We start from the raw sequence: 20,955 nt of genomic DNA, 5'->3' as shown, positions 1-20,955 counted from the left end.
ATGCCGTCATGCTGAAGGAGGAGTCCTATCGGGCCGTTTTGGCCTGCGGGACTCCGGAGGCAGCTGACAGGTACCGGATGGCCAAGCGGAACGCGGCTTCGGCGGTTGCTGAGGCAAAAACCCAGGTGTGGGAGGAGTTTGGTGAGGCCATGGAGAATGAGTTCTGGACGGCTTCGAGGAAATTCTGGTCCACCATCCGGCGTCTCAGGACGGGGAAGCAGTGCAACGTCAACACTGTTTACAGTGGGGATGGCGTGCTGCTGACCTCGACTCGGGACGTCGTGAGTCGGTGGGGAGAATACTTCGAAGACCTCCTAAATTCCACCTACATGCCTTCCATTGAGGAAGCAGGGCCTGGAGACTCTGAGGCGGATTCTCCAATCTCCGGGGTCGAAGTCACTGAGGTAGTTAAAAAATTCCTCGGTGGCAAGGCCCCGGGGGTGGATGAGATCCGCCCGGAGTTCTTAAAGGCTCTGGATGTTGTGGGGCTGTGATGGCTGACACGCCTCTACAACATTGCGTGGACATCAGGGACAGTGCCTCTGGATTGGCAGACTGGGGTGGTGGTTCCCCTCTTTAAGAAGAGGGTGTGTTCCAATTACAGGGGAATCACAGTCCTCAGCCTCCCCGGTAAGGGCTATTCAGGGGTGCAGGAGGGTCCGTCGGGAGGTTGAGCCTTGGATTCAGGAGGAGCAGTGTGGCTTTCGTCCTGGCCGTGGAACAGTGGACCAGCTCTACACCCTCGGCAGGATCCTCGAGGGTGCATGGGAGTTCGCCCAACCAGTCCACATGTGTTTTGTGGACTTGGAGAAGGCGTTCGACCGTGTCCCTCGGGAGGTTCTGTGGAGGGTGCTTCGGGAGTACAGGGTCCCGAGCCAACTGATAAGGGCGGTTCGGTCCCTGTATCACCGATGCCAGAGTCTGGTCCACATTTCCGTCAGTAAGTCGGATTCATTCCCAGTGAGGGTTGGACTCCGCCAAGGCTGCCCTTTGTCACCGATTCTGTTCATAATTTAAATGGAATTTCTAGGCGCAGCCGAGGTGTTGAGGCGGTCCGGTTTGGGGACCTCAGCATCGCGTCTCTGCTTTTTGCAGATGACGTGGTGCTGTTGGCTTCTTCAGGCCATGATCTCCAGCTCTCGCTGGAACGGTTCGCAGCCGAGTGTGAAGTGGTCAGGATGAGGGTCAGCACCTCCAAATCCGAGTCCATGGTCCTCGATCGGAAAAGGGTGGAATGCCCTCTCCGGATCAGGGATGAGATCCTGCCCCAAGTGGAGGAGTTCAAGTATCTTGGAGTCTTGTTCACGAGTGAGGGGAGGATAGAGCGCGAGATCGACAGGCGGATCGGTGCAGTGTCGGCAGTAATGCGGACCCTGTACTGGTCCGTTGTGGTGAAGAGGGAGCTGAGCCAAAAGGCAAAGCTCTCAATTTATCGGTCGATTTACGCTCCTACCCTCACCTATGGTCACGAGCTATGGGTCGTGACCGAAAGAACGAGATCCCGGATACAAGCGGCCGAAATGAGTTTTCTCCGCAGGATGTCCGGGCTCTCCCTTAGAGATAGGGTGAGAAGCTCGGTCATCCGGGAGAGACTTGGAGTAGAGTCGCTACTAAATCCCACATGTGACCAGGCTAATTGGGTACCATGATTGCGTATAAAAGGAGCCTCCCCAAACATGCTCAGTCATTCACAAGCAAAGATGGGGCGGGGTTCACCACTTAGTCCAAAACTGCGTGACAAAATAGTTGAACAGTTTAAGAACAACATTTCTCAAAGCAAAATTGCAAGGAATTTAGGGTTTTCAACATCTACGGTCCATAATATCATCAAAAGGTTCAGAGAATCTGGTGAAATCATTACACGTAAGCGTCACGGCCGGAAATCAAGACTGAATGACCGTGACCTTCGATCCCTCAGACGGCACTGCCTTAAAAACCGACATGAGTCTGTAAAGGGTATCACCAAATGGGCTCAGGAAAACTTCAGAAAACCACTGTCAGTAAATACAGTTCATCACTACATCAGTAAGTGCGGGTTAAAACTCTACCATGAAAAGCAAAAGCCGTTTATGAACATCCAGAAACGCCGCCTGGTTCTCTGGGCCCGAGCTCATGTAAAATGGACCGATGCACAATGGAAAAGTGTTTTGTGGTCTGATGAGTCCACTTTTCTAATTGTTTTTGGAAACACTAGACATTGTGTCCTCCGGACCAAAGAGTAAGTGGACCATCCAGACTGTTATCAACGCAAACTTCAAAAGCCAGCATCTGTGATGGTATGGGGGGGCATTTGTTCTCATGGCATGGGTGACTTACATTTCTGTGAAGGCAACATAAATGCTGAAAAGTACATACAGACTTTTGAGCAACATATGCTGCCATCCAAGCGACGTCTTTTTCATGGACGCCGCTGCTTATTTCAGCAACATAATGCCAAGCCACATTCTGCACGTGTTACAACAGCATGGCTTCGAAATAAAAGAGTCCAGGTTCTCCCCTGGCCCACTTGCAGTCCAGACCTGTTTCCCGTTGAAAATGTGTGGCGCATTGTGAAGCGTAAAATACGACAAGGAAGACCCCGGTCTGTTGAACAACTGAAGCGGTTCATCAAGCAAGAATGGGAAAGAATTCCACATGAGAAGCTAAGAGAATTAGTCTCCTCTCTTCCAAAACGTTTATTGAATGTTATTAAAAGGAAAGGTGATGTAACGAAGTGGTAAACGTGCCCTTTCCCAACTTCTACTGTACATGTTACAGCCATGAAATTCTAAGTTAATTATTTTTTGAAAAATAAAATAAAGTTGATGAGTTTGAGCATTAAATATGTAGTCTTTGTAGTGTATTCAATTGAATATAGGTTGAAAAGGATTTTCAAATCATTGTATTTTGTTTTTATTTACATTTTACACAATTTCCCAACTTCAACCCAATCCAGTTTGTAAAACGTAGTGAAACATTTTCGCAGAGCACTGTGTACAACCAGTATGGATCAACAAATTCATCAATTGATCCATATATAAGGCGCTCTGCATAGGCGCACTGTGGTTTTTTGAGTAAATTTTAAGTTTTTAAATGCGCCTAATTGTGCGGAAAATACGGTACCTCCATTTATTGTTGTTTATTTGGTATTGTTTAGTGATGAATACAAGCAAACAATTATCACGCACGAGGGATTAACGTTGTATTCGCCAAGCTTTTTGAAATTCAGTTATTGGTGCGGTTATTGTTTTCTGTAGTAAAAGCAGACAGTTGCAAATGTTCTTGCTTTGATTAAACACAAAAGATAATCAGTTTGTTTTTTATGAATGAAGACAAAGGTTAGAGGCTGATATTATAAGTTGAAAAATATTCTAAATAGTTACCCTATCATTGAAATAGTAATTAATTCGATTATCGATTGCTTGTCGATTAATCAATTAAGTTTGATAGCTCTATCTTGAGCTAATTTATGTATAAAGTGAAACATTCCAGGTTACATTGTATATTGTATCCTCAAGAAGGTGAAATTAAAATGAACAATTATTAAAATCAAATAATCAATATAATAATAACAATAATTAAAATAATTGAATTAAAATAACTGTTTGTGGACTTTGTTAATTTGCTGTGGCTCAAAATTAAAAATCTAAACAGTCTTAATGATAATAATTTTCAACTAAAAACGTACTACTAACCAACCTGACAGGTTAAGGACCAGATGGAATCATCAAGCATTGTGATAAAGTGTGCCAGGCAAATCCAAGTTCAAGAGCCGAATAGCAGAGTCAAAGTCCAATTTATTGCTCTTGAGCAAACCTTGTTCAAAGTGAGAAACTGTTTCAAATCGTTCTGGCTGCAAATCAAGATTATTTTAATTATCGATTAATCTGTCAATTATTTTGTCGATTAGGGTTTGGGTCTCAAAAGGTGCTTACAAATTAAATGTATTGTTATTATTAGTAGTAAGTGTGTTACATATTGCTTCCGTTGGGCTGAAACCTCCTGTCACAATTTGGTAAATTTAATATTTTCACAAATCGCCTATTTGTCAGTTCACACGTGTGGCCTGCCCAATGCTCGTGATGTTGATAGCTGTAAACACTCATGCAAACAGATTTTATAATTGCTCCACTATGTTACGACTCAGCAAGATTATATGACTTGACTTAAGACGTGCAAAGAATTAATTCAACTTGCTTACAATTTGGTAGTGACTTGACCTGACTTGCTTGATTTTTTTTCCCCCAAAAATAACTTGGGACCTGCTCAAAATTTGACGAGAGACTTTGTCACCATCTCTGCATATTTGCAATTTCCCCCCCCCATATTCTATTTTGAATAGAGGCAGTGGATAAGCCAGTTGTGGCCTGTTGGGTGTATTTTGCCCACGTTTGCTTCATAGTTATGATCTCCAACCTACATTGCGTCATGGACCAGGTTCACATTTCGTCACATTTTGACGTAGACATAGCAACAAAAAAAAAAACAGGATAAGTGGTGTTGAAAATTGCATTGGATGCAGTTGTTGGTCAATAAATGCCGGTGGACCACTCACCATTTTTATCTTCATCCAAAGTCCTCGTGTTTGCCAGCAGGTCAGGTTTGTTGACGTGATGGGAAGCAGAAAGGTGCTTGAGGCCCAAGAAGAGGAGCAGTACAGAAGGAAGGATTTGAGTGGCAACGGCCTCCAGAGCCGCTGGACGGCTCGGAAGCTCCATCAGCACTGTCAGGCCAATGATGCACATCTTACGGTCATGGATCCTACGAGTGAAGCAGAAACGCTAACGGTGAACCTACTATCTCTATATATCGAAAAATATCATATCATGGTAATTCACCTTTTATTAAATACATTTTATTGTGCACTTGGAGTCTTCAGAATTGTAGAAAAGTGTAATGTATCCCTCCGGATATTGCAGAGATACTTTTATAAGGTGTTTGGGGGATATTGTTTTACTCCTTTCAGTTTTATCCATTTCCTATCACGCATCTTTATCTATTACGTCAATGTCTTTAGGGCAGCAATACCAAACAAGGTGATGGGTGTGGCCAAATGGTTTTGCAAATCCGCCATCCCTATTACTCGGAGAGACTTTTGTAATCCAAACAACTCAAGGATGCCAAAATGGAGAGATCGCTCACACAACTAATTACACTGTCCCCCAGCCTCAGAACCTCAAAGAAATGCCTGGTTAAATTTAAAATTTCAGGATGAATTTCCAACATCTGTGGGTAAAGTCCTGCTTGTATTTGCAAAGCGCTTCAAGGATAAGAGTTTCAGAAATCTCTTGTCAATATAGAGAAGGATTCTCCGAAAGACCTCATTTCATTGAGGGTTCAGTTCCTTCAATCTATGGAAACGATGGAGACAATGACACAAAAATAAGTACCGTATTTTCCGGACTATAAGTCGCTCCGGAGTATAAGTCGCACCAGCCATAAAATGCCCCAAAAAGTGAAAAAGCCATATATAAGTCGCTCCGGAGTATAAGTCGCATTTTGGGGGGCAATTTATAGGACAAAATCCCACACCAAAAACAGTCATGAAATAGCAACAACAGGCTAAACAATAGCAACAACAGGCTAAACGATAGGTATGCTAATGTGACAAATACAAACAAAGAGCTGAGAACGGGCCTGACGTAACATATAGAGTGATTAAGCACAACTATTATATGAATAACATGTTTATAAAACCATCGGTGTCACTCCAATTCATTAAATAGCAACAACAGGCTAAACAATAGGTATGCTAACGTGACAAACACAAACAAAGAGCTGAGAACGGGCCAAATAATAATAAATAATAATAATAAATATAAGAGGAGCAAAAATAGAGCAAGTGTACATGCAGCAGACAGTGGACTTGGATATGGTGCTTTAAAGTGTTAATTGCTTTATTTGATGTTTTCTCTTTTTTATGTTTTGAATATGTTCAAGATAAAGATATAAAAGCATGTGAAGTGATCAACTATACTAAAAATAACATGGGAAGTGGTCAACTAGACTTGTAAGTAAGTGATGTCTTAATGATCAAGTAAAAATTTGTGAAAAAAAACATATATAAGTCGCTCCTGAGTATAAGTCGCCCCCCCACCCAAACTATGAAAAAAAGCGCGACTTATAGTCCGGAAATTACGGTAACTGTATTTAACTTTCATATTATTGCATGTCTATGATGGCCTTATTTTCAGAGCATTAGCGTCAGTCTTTCTGCGGATTTTAGCACTGTGCGTTCTGTTTTGACTTCTTGTAGGTGTATTTTGAGTAGTTGTGTCAGATGGCTAGCATCGAAGGTGCTGTATTATTCTTGGGGAACATAATGTGTTCAATGCATTTGTTAGCTTCTCGCTAACACTAGCATTAGCTTACTGCTTAACTTGACTGCAGTGCTTGTTTACGAGATGTGTTCATCAATACGATCCTAACCCTGACCAAGCTACCGATATCATTAGTTGGAATAACAGTGTTCACCACAAGATGGCAGACATTCCTCGATGCACCCCAATCCCAGAATAGTGGAGAAGAAGAGAGATTAGTTTAAGAAAATTGTGTCTTCAAGGCAAAATAGCTAGCTATCAGCTTTAAATAAATAACTTAATTAAATGTACAATCATTCGTACATGTAATGTGTACCTGTATCGAATCGTTCTAGTCTCAGTTTGGTATGCGGTGTTTCTCACCCAAGGAAGTATTCAGTGTCGTTCATCCACTGGTTGATGAAGTGGGCAGTAATCGTCTGTGGGTTCTGGGAGAAGTGTGCGTTTTCCAAAGTGTGCATAAGAATGGCCGGGCTATAGTAAAGACCAGCTATGGCCACTTCCAGGCACATGATCCGAAGCTTGTTGGACTTAACGCCACGCGTCAAACGCTCCAGCGCAGCCTCCACGAACAGAGGGATACACTGCACATATATTAAAGTGAGCATTTTTTTATGTTGGGTAATCACATGATGCAAAGATTTGTTTCTGACCTGGTCAATCCCTCTGCCTTTACATTGTAATATGATCACCTCCAGCAGTTTGGCAGCGTGACACTCTGCTTCTTCACCTGAATCTGTGGTCAGCACCTACGAGAGATTCAAAACTCACCAACCAGTCAAATTAAACTGCAAACGAGGGCCCTAACGGATTAATTGTTCAGCTGATGAAATTGATCGACTATTGCGCTTTTCAAAATAATCAAGACTTAGTCTCTGATGCTAAATGGCATATGAGTGGTGCAGAATGGTGTTCTTACATTGTTGTCCACTGAGCGAGGTTGTGACTTCATTAAACCCTCAAGTCTCCTCAGTCAACTACCAGAGACAACTTTAGCCATGCATCATGTGAGCCTGACAACGCCTGCTTTGTTTGTCCAGCTTTTGTTTACGTTTGATTGCTAAGGTTTTAAAGTTATTCCACCTGTACAATAACCATTTAGCAGCGGAGGTTTTTCTAAACTCATGTTTTGCTGTAAATTTCTAATTGCTGTAAATTGCTTTATATTTATTTCCAAATGCTTTCTTTACCTTCTATGCATGGTTTTGTCCCTAAATGTCTCTTGGTTTAAAAATTAAACTAATACTGAAGGGCAAAGTATTATAAAAGAGTCAAACGTTATAACTTTAATTTAACGTAATTTCCGGACTATAAGCCGCGACTTTTTTCCAAAATTTTGAACCCTGCGGCTTATAGTCAGGTGCGGCTTATATACGATTTTTTTCATGATTTTTGTGATGACTTGATCACTTTTATACACTCGCAAAAAGGCTGTGGACCACTGTTGTGCGGTATCTTGAAGAACAAAACAACAACAAAAATACTATTTTGAAACACTACTATGGCCGCTGCTTATTCTGGCTGTGTTGCTTGTGACTATTATGAGCTTTAGTAGGAATACACGCTAGGTGACCTGCGTCAAAAGGCTCTAAACCCTTTTTCATTCTTCTGACATTGTCCTCACCAAAAACAAGTTGTAATGAATGTGAACTTTTAATGCATTTTATTCAGAAGGTTACTTTGAACCCTGAGGCTTAAATGGCGGCGCGGTATATTTATGGATTTTTACGGCTTTCTGTGTACTGTCTTTCTTTGTAAAAAAACTCATGTGCACGTGCGGCTTATAGTCCGGTGCGGCTTATGTAAGAAAAAAACTAAAATATCCCTGAATTTTAGCTGGTGCGGCTTATAGTCGGGTGCGGCTTATAGTCCAGAAATTACGGTATATAATTGTTGAAGTGACGAAAGAAAATCTAATATATTCTGTATATACTCTTAGAATTAATCGTCTGATTATTCGGTAATGTTTATTTTCTTTCAAATATGGGCATTGGCCTGAAATAATTCATCTGGGTCGGGCCCTACTACAAACCTCTGAAACTCAGTTCAGTTCATTTTGCATAGTGTAAGAAATATACCTTCTTGCACATGCTGTAGATGATTTCCAAGTTCTTGGGGTTGGATAGGAAGACGTCTGTATCCACGGTGACGTAGTTATGCAAAAGTGGCATCATATCTGTACCATAAATATATCAAGTTGTAGTGTGGTTTAAGAAAAATGTGTATACACTAATTGAATCTTGTTAAGTTGTTTTGATTCTTCAGTTATGTCAATAGTGAGTTATCATGTTTTTCTTTCAAAATTATTCTTTTGACTCATGTAAAGATGTCTTTACATAAGGTCATTGTGGAGTCACGTCTGGATTTTATTTCTCTTTTGCCAAAAAGGAAGTGTGACCCAGATTTATTGGTCCTTTTAAAGAGATGGTCAACTTATTTAGCCAATTTCAGCAGCAAAAAAAGTAAAGATTTTGTCTATACCAAATTACATAACTTTGTGATTTTTCATGTACATTCAATACTTTTAAAAACACATTTTTGCTAGTTGTTGTTGAATGACATCACCTATGTTGAAGGCTCAATCATAGCTCAGCTTGTGAGCATCACATGACCAGTGATTTCTGAGTGTTTAAAGTGGAATGAAAACAATATACCATTAAGTAGAATATAAATTTGAGGATAGAAGTTAAGAAACGATAAACCTATTAGCATGAATGTCTTAATAATAACATGTTCAACTCACCCCCACTAGTCTAAATGCAGTTTTCTGACTAAAATTGCCATTTGTCAAATGTAATTAGGCAGCAAAATTCACTTGTTTTACCCATCTTAGTGTGAAGCCATTTTGCCACTTGATGTAAACTGTAAATGACATCACAGTTGCTCAGGTAACGACCAATTTGAGAACGTCACATGATATTACTGGAGTGCTTAGGCACTTTAGTGACATTTTCAATTGACAGCAAGTGGCAGCAAGGGGGCCAATTGATTTCAAACACAATTTGGTTTGTTTTAAAACCACTGAAGATTTTGTTGGATAATCATTTCACCCGGTTCAAATAATATTACCGATACGACATTCGTGCCCCATGTTAAGTCTATGTAAACTTCTGACCACAACAGTCGAGTCAGGTGAGACCAACCAGTGAAGTAGTCAAACCAGTCATGCTGAAAGACCTCATACAAGACGCTTAGCAGCTGCCACATCTGTGGGGAGATGGTCTGGCATGTGAGTCCGAATGCCAGAGACAGAATCTCCTCATAGAACTCTGTGAATGATATAAAGCTCATGCACATTAATACTTCCAAAACCACATACGTACATGATAATCCAGGACTTTTTTTCCACAAATAGAGACATTAACAATTGTTGACAATTGACATTGTAACTGATAATTAGGTTTATTATTCAATTTATACTTTCCTATTCAGTAATCAGTCTGACTTCTTTAATTGTCAACATATTCTATGGGTCATAATAAATAAAATGTGTGAGTTTACAAAAACAAAACACTATTCAGCCCCTGCACAGACACACCTGCCATACCTATGATAGGTTTCTGCAAGACCAGGCCAATCACTTGCAAACAGATGTCCTCCAGCTGTTGAGTGATCTGAGGTACAGCATAAAAAAACAAACAAACAAAAAAACAATCATTTGTATACTTACAGTACAATATTCTTAATTACTTCATTTTAGGATTTCCAAAGTGTGTTACACTTGGCATGGAAATTATGTTCATATTTACTGCCCCTCTCTACATCAGAGCCATTTCCACTCAGCAAGGTTTCAGATCCCAATAGTGACTTTCAGCCCATATTAAAGATGAAAAAGGATTTTCTGCTCAACTACATAACACCTCAATCTACATTCTCCATGAGCTCTTTGTCTTTATCACTCTGACCTCTCACAGTTTGTCCAGCTCAAATAAATCCTTTCACACTTAGCACGAATGTTCCCCATGGCACCATCCCAGGGCCTCGTGTGTGGGCCATGCGCACGCACGCACGCACGCACGCACGCACGCACGCACGCACGCACGCACGCACGCACGCACGCACGCACGCACGCACAAACACACACACACACACACACACACACACACACACACACACACACACACACACACACACACACACACACACACACACACACACACACACACACACACACACACACACACACACACACACACACACACACACACGTATATATTGCACTATATACACAGAGTGTGCGCATATCCGTGAGTACGGCACAAGAGTAACCTCCTTGTGGTCCTCCATGACTGTCAAAATGGTGTCGATGGTGCTGAGAATTCCAAGGGCGATGACGGTCTTGTCCTCATTCTCCTCGTATTCCTCGCTCTGAAGAACCCTGGTAAAGATCTCTGCCTGGGAAATACGCATATAGAGTACACTCAAGTGTCGGAACCAGTCACAAAGCGCTTTACAGAACATATGACAGACAACACAGTAACATGTCTTACCAGATTCCGTGTCATGTCAACAGCAATTACTGCAACTTCTTCATTGTACTCGCAGATCATCTTCTGAATGACATTGGTCAAATCATCATTCTCCGTCTCTTTCACCACATGGAGCAGCTGTTGCATAACAGGTCGAATGTGTGGCCGGATGTACAGTTTTGCTACACACACAACAAAAACACACATACAGAAAGTAAATCATAATGCTACAAGATCAGTTTTGCTACACACACAAACACACACATACAGAATGTAAATCATAATGCTACAAGACTTCACTTGATTTGCTCCCTCATATCATCACATATCCAGTTCCATAGCTCACATTCCTCAACGTACCCTCTTCCTGATTGCTGACCAACATTTGTAAAGCAATGGCAGCCTCCACCTTGACTGGCATCTCATTGTCATCAACCAGGTCCTTCTTGACCAACTCCACGGCATTCCTCAAAGCCATCACATTGTGGAAATGCAGCTGACTGAAGCAGTGGAGAACCCAGCATGACTGACAAAAACGGCAAAACCACAAATGAATAAAAGTAGAATCTTTTATGACATAGGTTGCAGACTTGAGCTTAATTTATTATCATTTGTTTATTCCCCATTCTACACGAGTACCACTTGTTTAAAATAACCAGGCATATTTGTTTAAATATATGCTATTTTTTTTATTATATAACTTGTCTTAGCGGCACGGTGCCGCACTGGTTAGCATGTCCATCTCACAGTTCAGAAGGTGTGGGTTCCTGTGTGGAGTTTGCATGTTCTCCCTGTGGCTGCGTGGATTTCTTGCCGCATACCAAAAACATGCCTGGTAGACCGATTGAGCATTCTGAATTGATCATAGGTGTGAGGGTGATTGGTTGTTTGTCTCTATGTGCCTTGTGATTGGCTGGCAACCAGTTCAGAGTGTCCCAGAGTGTGTAACTTGTTTTATGTATGCTTCACTTACCCTAGCTCGCAAGTAACACAATCGAGAGTCTAGCAAAGGGAAAACGTAGTTTTGCAGCATCAACTCCATCTGATCCACGTAAAGCTGCTTCTGCAGAACACGCAGCAAAGCCCAAAGAAAGAGAAGAACGTTGGAAGAGCTGTTAGCTTGTGTTAAATAAAGCTGAATTTTTAAAATAATTTCCTCTCACTGAATTCCAGGACCACTTAGATTAGAAGACTTTATTTCCATTGTACATTGCACAACAAAATTTCATTCAATATTCCAGCTTGTAAGACGCATAACAATAAATCGATAATATAAAAACAGCAGCAAAGTATAAAAACAACCAGGGGTGCCGCTAGGGGGTGGCCATGGCTACCCTTGAAAATTTACCAGTCACCCCACAGCCTCTTGCCAAATAGGTTCTATCTGAGTCAGTTATGCTTTTCGTACCAAGTGTCAATGTTAAACCAGTCGTTCTGTTTATAACACATTTGCACTTACCCTTAATGACTTATTTAATCATTACACAATTATAAATTGTCGTGGAACTTAAAACAACTGTACTGTTATTAGTCTGTGTACATGATCTCTTTCGTAACATTAAATATAAACACAATAAACCAAAGTGTACCAGAAGGCATTTTCTTACACCTTTCTTGTAGTCTCACTAGCGTTGGCATAAAAAAACAAAATAGCATATATACCTTAAATAGTAGCTCAGCTAGTGCTCCAATACAGTGTAGTGCTCCATCTGTCCTTCGGGGGTCAGATGTGGGATCCATCAAAATCTGGTGGCAGAATGCCATCATTTGAGGCAGGACCTTTTAAGACAAAAGTAGAGCGTTAAGTAAAATAGTAGAGTTAACAAAGTAGAGAGTTAACACAATTAATCAGTTCTTTGACTTAGTTTGCAAAGCGGAACAGTTGCAAACACAGGTAACAAATGTGTTGTTCATTACTGCAGCAAATTGTAGTATTCCTCACCTCCTTTCTCTTCCGTGCAGCATTGCACAAAAGGCTCTGAGCAGCAGTGGTGGGAAGGGCACTATCGTCATAAAGGTCTGTAAAAAAGAATTAAAAAAAAGAAATCAGTCAGAAAAAGTGTAATTCATATCATTTATAAAACTACGCAGTTCAAGCATAACATTATGAATCTCAAGAATAAATTTAAACATCTAGGTCCAAAGTACGTACAAAACTTCATGCGGATGTATTCAAACGGGTCTTCTTGCCACAGCCGCTCGTCCTCATCTTTGTAACACATGAGAGGAAAGATCACCTCCTGACAAATAGTCTGGAAGAGATCAAAGTCATACACCACTCAAAACAGAAATTTCAAATGCATTTCTTTGTTTTAGTAATGCTTATAATATCAAATATACTGTATTGGCCCGAATATAAGACGACCCTGATTATTAGACGACCCCCTCTTTTTCAAGACTCAAGTTTAGAACACCAAATTTAATTTTTATACAGAAAATAATTACAGTACATCTGAAACTGAAAATGATTATAACAATATATTTTTAGAGAGAAAGCATGTTATTCTGCCTCATTCAATTTATGCAAAAACTGTCTATCACATCTTAATATCTGAACATTTAAATATGTAAACTAAAGGGCAATCACATAGCTACCACTATTTTTAATAAATTCTTCGTGACAGGGGTTCGCTTTTGCCTGGGGAGTCAAGTTCAGCATTCGGTTTAAAGATATCTGGCGCCACCTAGCGTTGTGAATGGGTATAATGTCTAGACCTTGAATGTGAGACGACCCCCACTTTTTTAGTCTTATTTCAATGCAAAAAACACCGTCTTATATTCGCGCTAATACGGTATATCAGAGTCATACATCACTCAAAACGAAAATTTAAAATGCATTTCTTTGTTTTAGTAATGCTTATAATTTCCTGCAATAAATCTTTGCATCTGAATGTTGATTAAATCTTAAAGGGCTAGAGACACCGGTATATGTATAAATCGGTTTTAGTTAGCTTACGGGCTTATAAATATAAATTGACGCTCGAAACAACGAAAAGGAAGCTGTTGCTCTGAAAAATTTAATTTAAATTTGCCGCACAGACGAGTTTGACCGCACCGAGCCGCCAGCCGGAAGTGACGTCTCATGACGTCTCAAGTTGTACGCGTTTAGCTTCAATGAATGTAAACAAAAAGAGAAGAGGGGCCAGCGCGGAGACGTCGGGCCAGGTTTGCGGCCAACCCAGCTCGCCTAGCCGTGCCTTCCATTATCCTGGCGTACGTTCGTTCGCGGGACGACAAGATGGGTTGAGTTCGCCTGATAGGATCCACGAACCGGACAGTGCGTGCCTGCTGTGTGCTCGTGTTCACAGTGGCCTGGTTGACTGTCATCTTTCCGGACTCTGCTGTGCATCGGGAGCGGCTAGCGTGCTATCACTCTTATTGTTCATCTTCTTGTTTTATTTTTCCTGTGTTGTTTACTTGTATGTGCGTTGTGAACTCTGTCTTATCTTTCCGGACTCTGCTGTGCATCGGGAGCGGCTAGCGTGCTATCGCTCTTATTGTTCATCTTCTTGTTTTAATTTTCCCGTGTTGTTTACTTGTATGTGCGTTGTGAACTCTGTCTTGTCACCCTGGGATAGTGAGAAACGTAATTTCGATCTCTTTGTGTGTCTTGACATGCGGAGGAATCGACAATAAAGGAGACTTTGAGACTTTGACTTTGAAAAGTATGTCGAAGCGTGACGGGAGGGGCACAATTCAGAAAACATGCTCAGCTCGTCGAAAAAATGCGATTTAAGAAATAAAATCAAAAATGCTTATAAAACCTAAACCAAACGTTGCAGGTGGTCATGTCTTCATGTGCCGAGATCAACTCGGCACTCTAAAGCCCCCAAGAGCACTTTTTACTATGCCAACCTAACCAAAGTGACGGGAGGGGCACAATTCAGAAAATGTGCTCAGCTCAGCCCAAGTGAACTGCTAGATTCATCATATTCTGCGTCAAAAGAGGTTTCTGAATCGGATAAAACGGTGCTAATATTGCCGCTAGAAACGGAGCTGTCGCTATCATCTGCCATGTTGTTTGGGTTTGTTGACATCCAGATGTACAACTTGTGACGTCACAGTAATGGCGCCGCCAGTTTGGCTTCGTGCGGGACGCGATCGATAAACTGGCATTTCATTTCAGCTTTATTCTTAGTAATCGGTGTCCATTTTTAATTTCCAATGTGGCAAATGTGTTCACTTTATACATTCTATCAAATTCCGTTCTAATTGAAAAAAAAAAGGGATGTCTCTAGCCCTTTAAATTATCTATTCCCTTGAAACATAGAGCATAAAATAAAAAATTGTCACCTGCATGTGAGGCTTCATCTGTTTCCACGTCAGAGAATGGGAAAGTCCCTGGTTGAGGTAGTTGAGACACTGCTGGAGAACACAAGGAGTAACATACTGCTTCTGTCTGTATTGATCCACAACCTTCAACAAGACCTGGAGCAGACAGTGACAATACAGACAGGTAAGTCAAAACTACTATTAATTTTGTACTCAATTCACAAACACTTACTTGCTGTAAACCCACTGCATAAGTCTTCAAGAAAAAATCAGCAAATTCAAAGTACTCTTTTGCCACGTTGCCTGGGCTTCCATATCTGGAAAAAAAAAAACACAACCATACACACAGAGTATAAATATATTCAATACACGCATATTTAAATATAAATATAATACATGTGACTACGTGTTTCGAAAAGAGGTCCTTGCTCACCGCTTGAACAGCTTTGTAATGGCACGCAGTGCCCATTTCTTGCACTTCCACCATGATAACTCAGGACGGTCATCTTCATCCAGCTCCAAAGTTTCCTAACAAATTGAGTGAAATGTGACTCTTTTAATTTTAAAGCAGTTAACTCACACACGATAGCAGTGATATATACACAATTTTTTATAATGGGAGATAACGATAAAGGCAATATAGTGAAATTGCGATATTGAAACTGCCGTGATATTGTGTCGTCCTCTGTGACGATATTAAAAGTAACTGTTAAAAAGGCCTTTTTTTTTTCATTTGTGTGGTTCTAGCAGCCTCTGGTGGTTACTTCATTATGCAGTTTAATTTGAATTGGGTATGTTTTGGCCACCTTCGTTATGACCCATGCAAAGGCAACTAATTCATTCAATTCACAATATATGCATTGTCGAGTTACATGGCGGATAGGAAGGTAAAAGATGGTGCGTGAATGTGTATTGGATTTGGCCCAGACGAATTGGCTAAGATAAAATTTCAAAGCTTGACATGGAAGACCTGAAGAAGGGGGCCTGAGTAAGGGTTACTTAAAAGTTAGTTCTTCAAAATTAACTATTGTTAAATTGGTAAAGGGGAATTTGTTGGTTGAACCAGTCAACCTCCATTCCCGTTCCAAATTTCACCAGAAGATGGTGCCAAAGTCAGATTGACCTAACATAGTAAATTAATAGTTTAAAAAGTCATCGATTAGATGAAGACTTGTTCTGAAGCACAGCAACACACAATTTTGGATTATGTTATATTATTTTGTTTTGATATAATATACTTTGAAACTGGTTTAATATTTTCATTTGCTAACTAGGAAGCCCAAGCTCATCTGAGGCGATGAGAATGAGACATGTTAATCACAGAGTAAGCTGCATTATACTTTATTTTATTCAATATTGTATAGTTAGTAGCAACTTGAGCAGCACCATAGCACTGATGTTTCATTTAAACATGAATGTATTAAGAGTTGAGTAAGGACAAGGGGTTGACAGTGATACGGTGGGAGGAAGACTGCAATCCCACGCTTGAGCTTGACCTAGAGGTCACCAGCTTGTCAAAATACGTTTTGAAGATGCTTGAGTGTTTTAGTCTGCTAACTAACTAACTGAGTGGGCTTCCGGAAGTGCCCGAGAGAGCGGAGGCTTCGTGGCCATTTGTCTACCGTCGATCATCGCACACAAAGTATAGCTGCGGATCAAGAGGTTTGTACGGCTTCGTGCACCAACTGCACCCTTCTCTTAGAGAGGTTGTCCCTGCTAGAGGGACGTGTCCGCCAGTTAGAGCAGAATAGTGCGATAACAGTAAAGTCCCAATGATCATCGTCACACACACATCTGGGTGTGGTGAAATTTGTCCTCTGCATTTAACCCATCCCCATGTGATTTTGATCCACCCCCTGGGGGAGAGGGGAGCAGTGAGCAGCAGCGGGGCCGCGCTCGGGAATCATTTGGTGATCTAACCCCCCAATTCCAACCCTTAATGCTGAGTGCCAAGCAGGGAGGCAATGGGTCCCATTTTTATAGTCTTTGGTATGACCCGGCTGGGGTTTGAACCCACAACCTTCCAGTCTCAGGGCGGACACTCTACTACTAGGCCACTGAGCTGGTTAAAAAAAGTAGATGTGGCGGACACAGACGCGGACTGTAGTCAGTCCGCTAGCCCAGTTAGCATTAGTCACAAGCGGCTTGCTAATCGCGATGAGCCAGGTAAGACGCATAGCCGTCCAAAGTCACCTCGGTCTACTGGCCCTCGCACTTTGGTCATAGGTGACTCCATTACCCAAAATATTACACTTAAAAATCCAGCCACGGTAATGTGTATTCTTGGGGCCAGAGCACCCGACATAAAAGCTAATCTTAGGGAGCTGACTCGCAATAGGCCTAGTCAACAGCGTCGTTCCAACAACACTAGCTACTCGGACATAGTGATACACGTCGGCTCCAATGATGTTAGGATGAGACAGTCAGAGATCACAAAGAAAAACATAGCGAGGACTTGTGATCTTGCCAGAAAGATGAGTCGGCATCGAGTATTTGTCTCTGGCCCCCTGCCTGGGAGAGGCACTGATGAGAGGTTTAGTAGATTAGTCTCCCTTAATCGATGGATGGCTGGGTTCTGTAAAAAGCAGGGACTGTATTTTATAGATAACTGGTCCTCCTTCTGGGGCCGCCCCGACCTGCTGAGGAAGGACGGCCTTCACCCTAACCGTGAAGGCGCCTTCACTCTTTCTAGGAATATAGATTACTGTTTGAGCCACTCATGACAGGTCACTTTAGAGCAGGCCAGGGCACAGGTGATTAGACCACCTGTGAGGATGGGTTTGGAGTCTGTTAAGTTAAAGTTAACTAGCGCTGGGCTAGACTTTCAGCATACACATAGCTCCTCGTGTAGACTAGAGCGCGACAGTTTAAATAGTGCTGCAGTACACATAAACACACTGGGGTAGTAGACAAATCCAATCACTCCGTCCCGACCGGTCTTGCTGTTGAAACGGTGCCTGTTTTAGATAACTTCACATGTGTAACAAATACTCATCATCAAATTCCCACGGTCGTTTCATCCCACCGCCCTAATAAACTTTTGAGAGGTGATATTAGGCCTAGAGAACACAATTTTACTCGCATCCCGTTTAAAAATCCTTCGATAGATACGCACCCTGATCAACCAATTACACTTAAATTCGGTTTTATGAATATTAGATCACTTCATACGAAAGCAGTTCTCGTTAATGACCTTATCACGGAACATAATCTAAATGTTTTTGGTCTTTCCGAGACCTGGTTAAAACCTAATGAACTGCTGCCACTTAACGAGGCCTCGCCTCCAAATTTTGTGAGCTCGCATGTGGCTCGTCCTCGAAAAAAGGGTGGGGGTGTCGCCCTCATCTCAAATTCTGAGCTTAGATTTAGGCCTCGCTCAATTCACGTATTTAAAACATTTGAAGCTCTCATTGTGCGATCCACTGCGTTACCGTCATTCTATCTTGTTGTTATTTACCGCCCACCCGGGGCTTACTCTGGCTTCCTGGATGAATTTTCAGAAGTTGTGGCTGATCTAGTGACAAATGCAGATAATATAGTTATCATGGGTGATTTCAACATCCACATGAATTCACCGTCGGAGCCACTGACTTCGGCATTTCAAACTTTAATCGATACGTTTGGTTTTACGCAAGCTGTACAGGCAGCAACGCATAAGAATGGAAATACCTTAGATCTGGTATTATCCCGAGGACTAGCAACCTCAAATATAACAGTACTGCCATACTCTACTGTTCTGTCTGATCATTTTTTAATAAAATTTGAAATTTTAGTTCCTTGTCAAAGACAAGAGAGCAATCAGAATTATAGCAGCCATAATTTTAACTCCATGACTGCAACTGCGCTATCTGAGTTACTGTCGCCGGCAACCGCCATGTTTCCCGCGTACAGTGGCTCTATCGATAATCTTACAAATGAATTCAATGCGACATTGTTAAATGCTATCGACTCTGTGGCGCCGCTACGTCTGAAAACTCGCCGTAGATTGCCTACCCCGTGGTTCACAGATGAAACACGTACGTTTAAACAATTATGTAGAAAGCATGAGCGCAGATGGCGTTTAACCAAACTTGAGGTTTTCCATCAGGCATGGAAGGACAGCCTCCTGAAATATAAAGATGCGCTTATTTTAGCAAAAACTCGTTATTTTTCGCAAGTCATTAATCTTAATAAAAATAATCCTAAATACTTATTTGATACAGTGGCAAAGCTAACTCTGCGCCAGCCGACCCCCGATAGCTCCTTCCACTCAGCTGACGAGTTTATGAAATTTTTTGCTCAAAAGATTGAGTCCATTAGGGACGAGATCAAGAATACCATGCCAATCGCTCCGCCGGTTACTAGCGCTGGGGATCATGCAATAACCCTCTCAAATTTTAAAAGCGTGTCCCTTGAAATGCTTACAAAATTGGTTAGTACGGCTAAACAAACAACATGTTTACTCGACCCACTTCCAGCCAAACTACTTAAAGAATTATTTCCAATTTTAGGACCGTCCATCTTAAATATAATCAATCTGTCTGTTTCCTCTGGGATAGTGCCAATGGCCTTTAAAACCGCTATCATTAAACCGTTACTTAAGCGACCAAATCTTGACCCGGCCTGTCTCAGTAATTATAGGCCAGTTTCAAACCTCCCATTCATAGCAAAATTTCTTGAAAAAGCAGCTTATTGATTACTTGGTCGCCAATAATTGATATGGCTCTTTTCAGTCTGGTTTTAGAGCTAATCATTCCACAGAGACAGCACGAGCTAAAGTGACTAATGATCTCCTCGTAGCTATGGATTCAAACACTTCATCTGTATTGTTACTACTCGATCTTAGTGCTGCCTTCGACACTGTAGACTTCAACATTTTATTAGGGCGTCTTAAAAGTTGTGTTGGTATTTCAGGGTCAGGCTGGTTCTATTCCTATCTATCAGACAGGACGCACCGAGTGGTCCATGGCAATACGTCCTCTGAGCTCTATAATATTACGTGTGGTGTCCCACAGGGATCGGACCAATTTTATTTAATATTTATATGATTCCGCTTGGGGACATAATACGTAAATATAATATTAGTTTTCAATGCTACGCGGATGATACCCAATTATATATGCCGTTATCGATGACAGATCCGTGGGATTGTTGTAATCTTGAGGCGTGCCTTGCGGAGATCAAGCAATGGATGTCTCTCAACTTCCTTCGTCTTAACCCAGATAAAACTGAGATGTTGATAATTGGTCCAACCCATTATCAACACTTATTTAAGGAAACCACTATAACTATAGATAACCGTACTATCACTCAGAGCGACACTGTAACTAATCTTGGGATAATATTTGACCAAATGCTCTCCTTTCAAAAGCACATTAAGAATGTAACTAGAATTGCGTTTTTTCACCTTCGTAATATTGCCAAGATTCGTCCGATCCTCTCGACCGGTGATCCGGAAACTATTATACATGCGTTCGTCATGTCGCGCCTGGACTACTGTAATGTATTATTCTCTGGTCTTCCTAAGTCCCGCATCAAAAGTCTACAGTTAGTACAAAATGCTGCTGCGAGGCTGTTCTCACGGACAAGAAAATTTGATCACATTACGCCAATATTAGCCAATTTACATTGGCTCCCGGTCCATTTAAGATGTGACTTCAAGGTTCTTCTATTAACCTATAAATCACTGCATAGCTTAGCGCCTTCATACCTCGTCGACCTAGTTGTTCCTTATGTTCCGTCTCGTAACCTTCGTTTGCAAAACGCTAGCCTTTTAGTGACACCGAGGGCCAAGAAAATGTCTGCAGGGTCTAGAGCAGGGGTGCCCAAACATTTTCAGCTCGCGAGCTACTTTTGAAATGACCAAGTCACAAAGATCTCCCACAAAAAAAAAACTATTTTATATATATATATATATATATATATATATATATATA

At 41.4% G+C, this 20,955-nt stretch overlaps 1 protein-coding gene across 4 annotated transcripts in view; it reads right to left on the bottom strand.

The window, feature by feature from the left end:
- The window catches only part of ipo8 (importin 8), a 50,085-nt gene that overhangs the window by 5,089 nt on the left and 24,041 nt on the right, over nt 1-20,955 (bottom strand). For 2 of the 4 annotated variants that reach the window (XM_049761349.2, XM_049761351.2), the window contains exons 7-22: nt 15,474-15,568; nt 15,273-15,357; nt 15,062-15,196; nt 12,921-13,020; nt 12,711-12,787; nt 12,431-12,547; nt 11,742-11,831; nt 11,129-11,294; nt 10,790-10,950; nt 10,569-10,694; nt 9,838-9,913; nt 9,443-9,568; nt 8,378-8,475; nt 6,953-7,048; nt 6,663-6,883; nt 4,535-4,740 (exon numbers count right to left, since the gene is read on the bottom strand). In XM_049761349.2, coding sequence (XP_049617306.1) covers nt 4,535-4,740; nt 6,663-6,883; nt 6,953-7,048; nt 8,378-8,475; nt 9,443-9,568; nt 9,838-9,913; nt 10,569-10,694; nt 10,790-10,950; nt 11,129-11,294; nt 11,742-11,831; nt 12,431-12,547; nt 12,711-12,787; nt 12,921-13,020; nt 15,062-15,196; nt 15,273-15,357; nt 15,474-15,568 — 1,975 coding nt within the window. The remainder of the gene's footprint in view (nt 1-4,534; nt 4,741-6,662; nt 6,884-6,952; nt 7,049-8,377; nt 8,476-9,442; nt 9,569-9,837; nt 9,914-10,568; nt 10,695-10,789; nt 10,951-11,128; nt 11,295-11,741; nt 11,832-12,430; nt 12,548-12,710; nt 12,788-12,920; nt 13,021-15,061; nt 15,197-15,272; nt 15,358-15,473; nt 15,569-20,955) is intronic. The other 2 variants (XM_049761350.2, XM_049761352.2) reach the window with 1 other exon arrangement.

Source organism: Syngnathus scovelli, chromosome 22 (genome assembly GCF_024217435.2).
Source record: "Syngnathus scovelli strain Florida chromosome 22, RoL_Ssco_1.2, whole genome shotgun sequence".
In the NCBI taxonomy this organism is placed as follows: domain Eukaryota; kingdom Metazoa; phylum Chordata; class Actinopteri; order Syngnathiformes; family Syngnathidae; genus Syngnathus; species Syngnathus scovelli.
The sequence above is the reverse complement of the archived record's forward strand: the minus strand, read 5'-3'. Positions and strand labels throughout refer to the sequence as shown.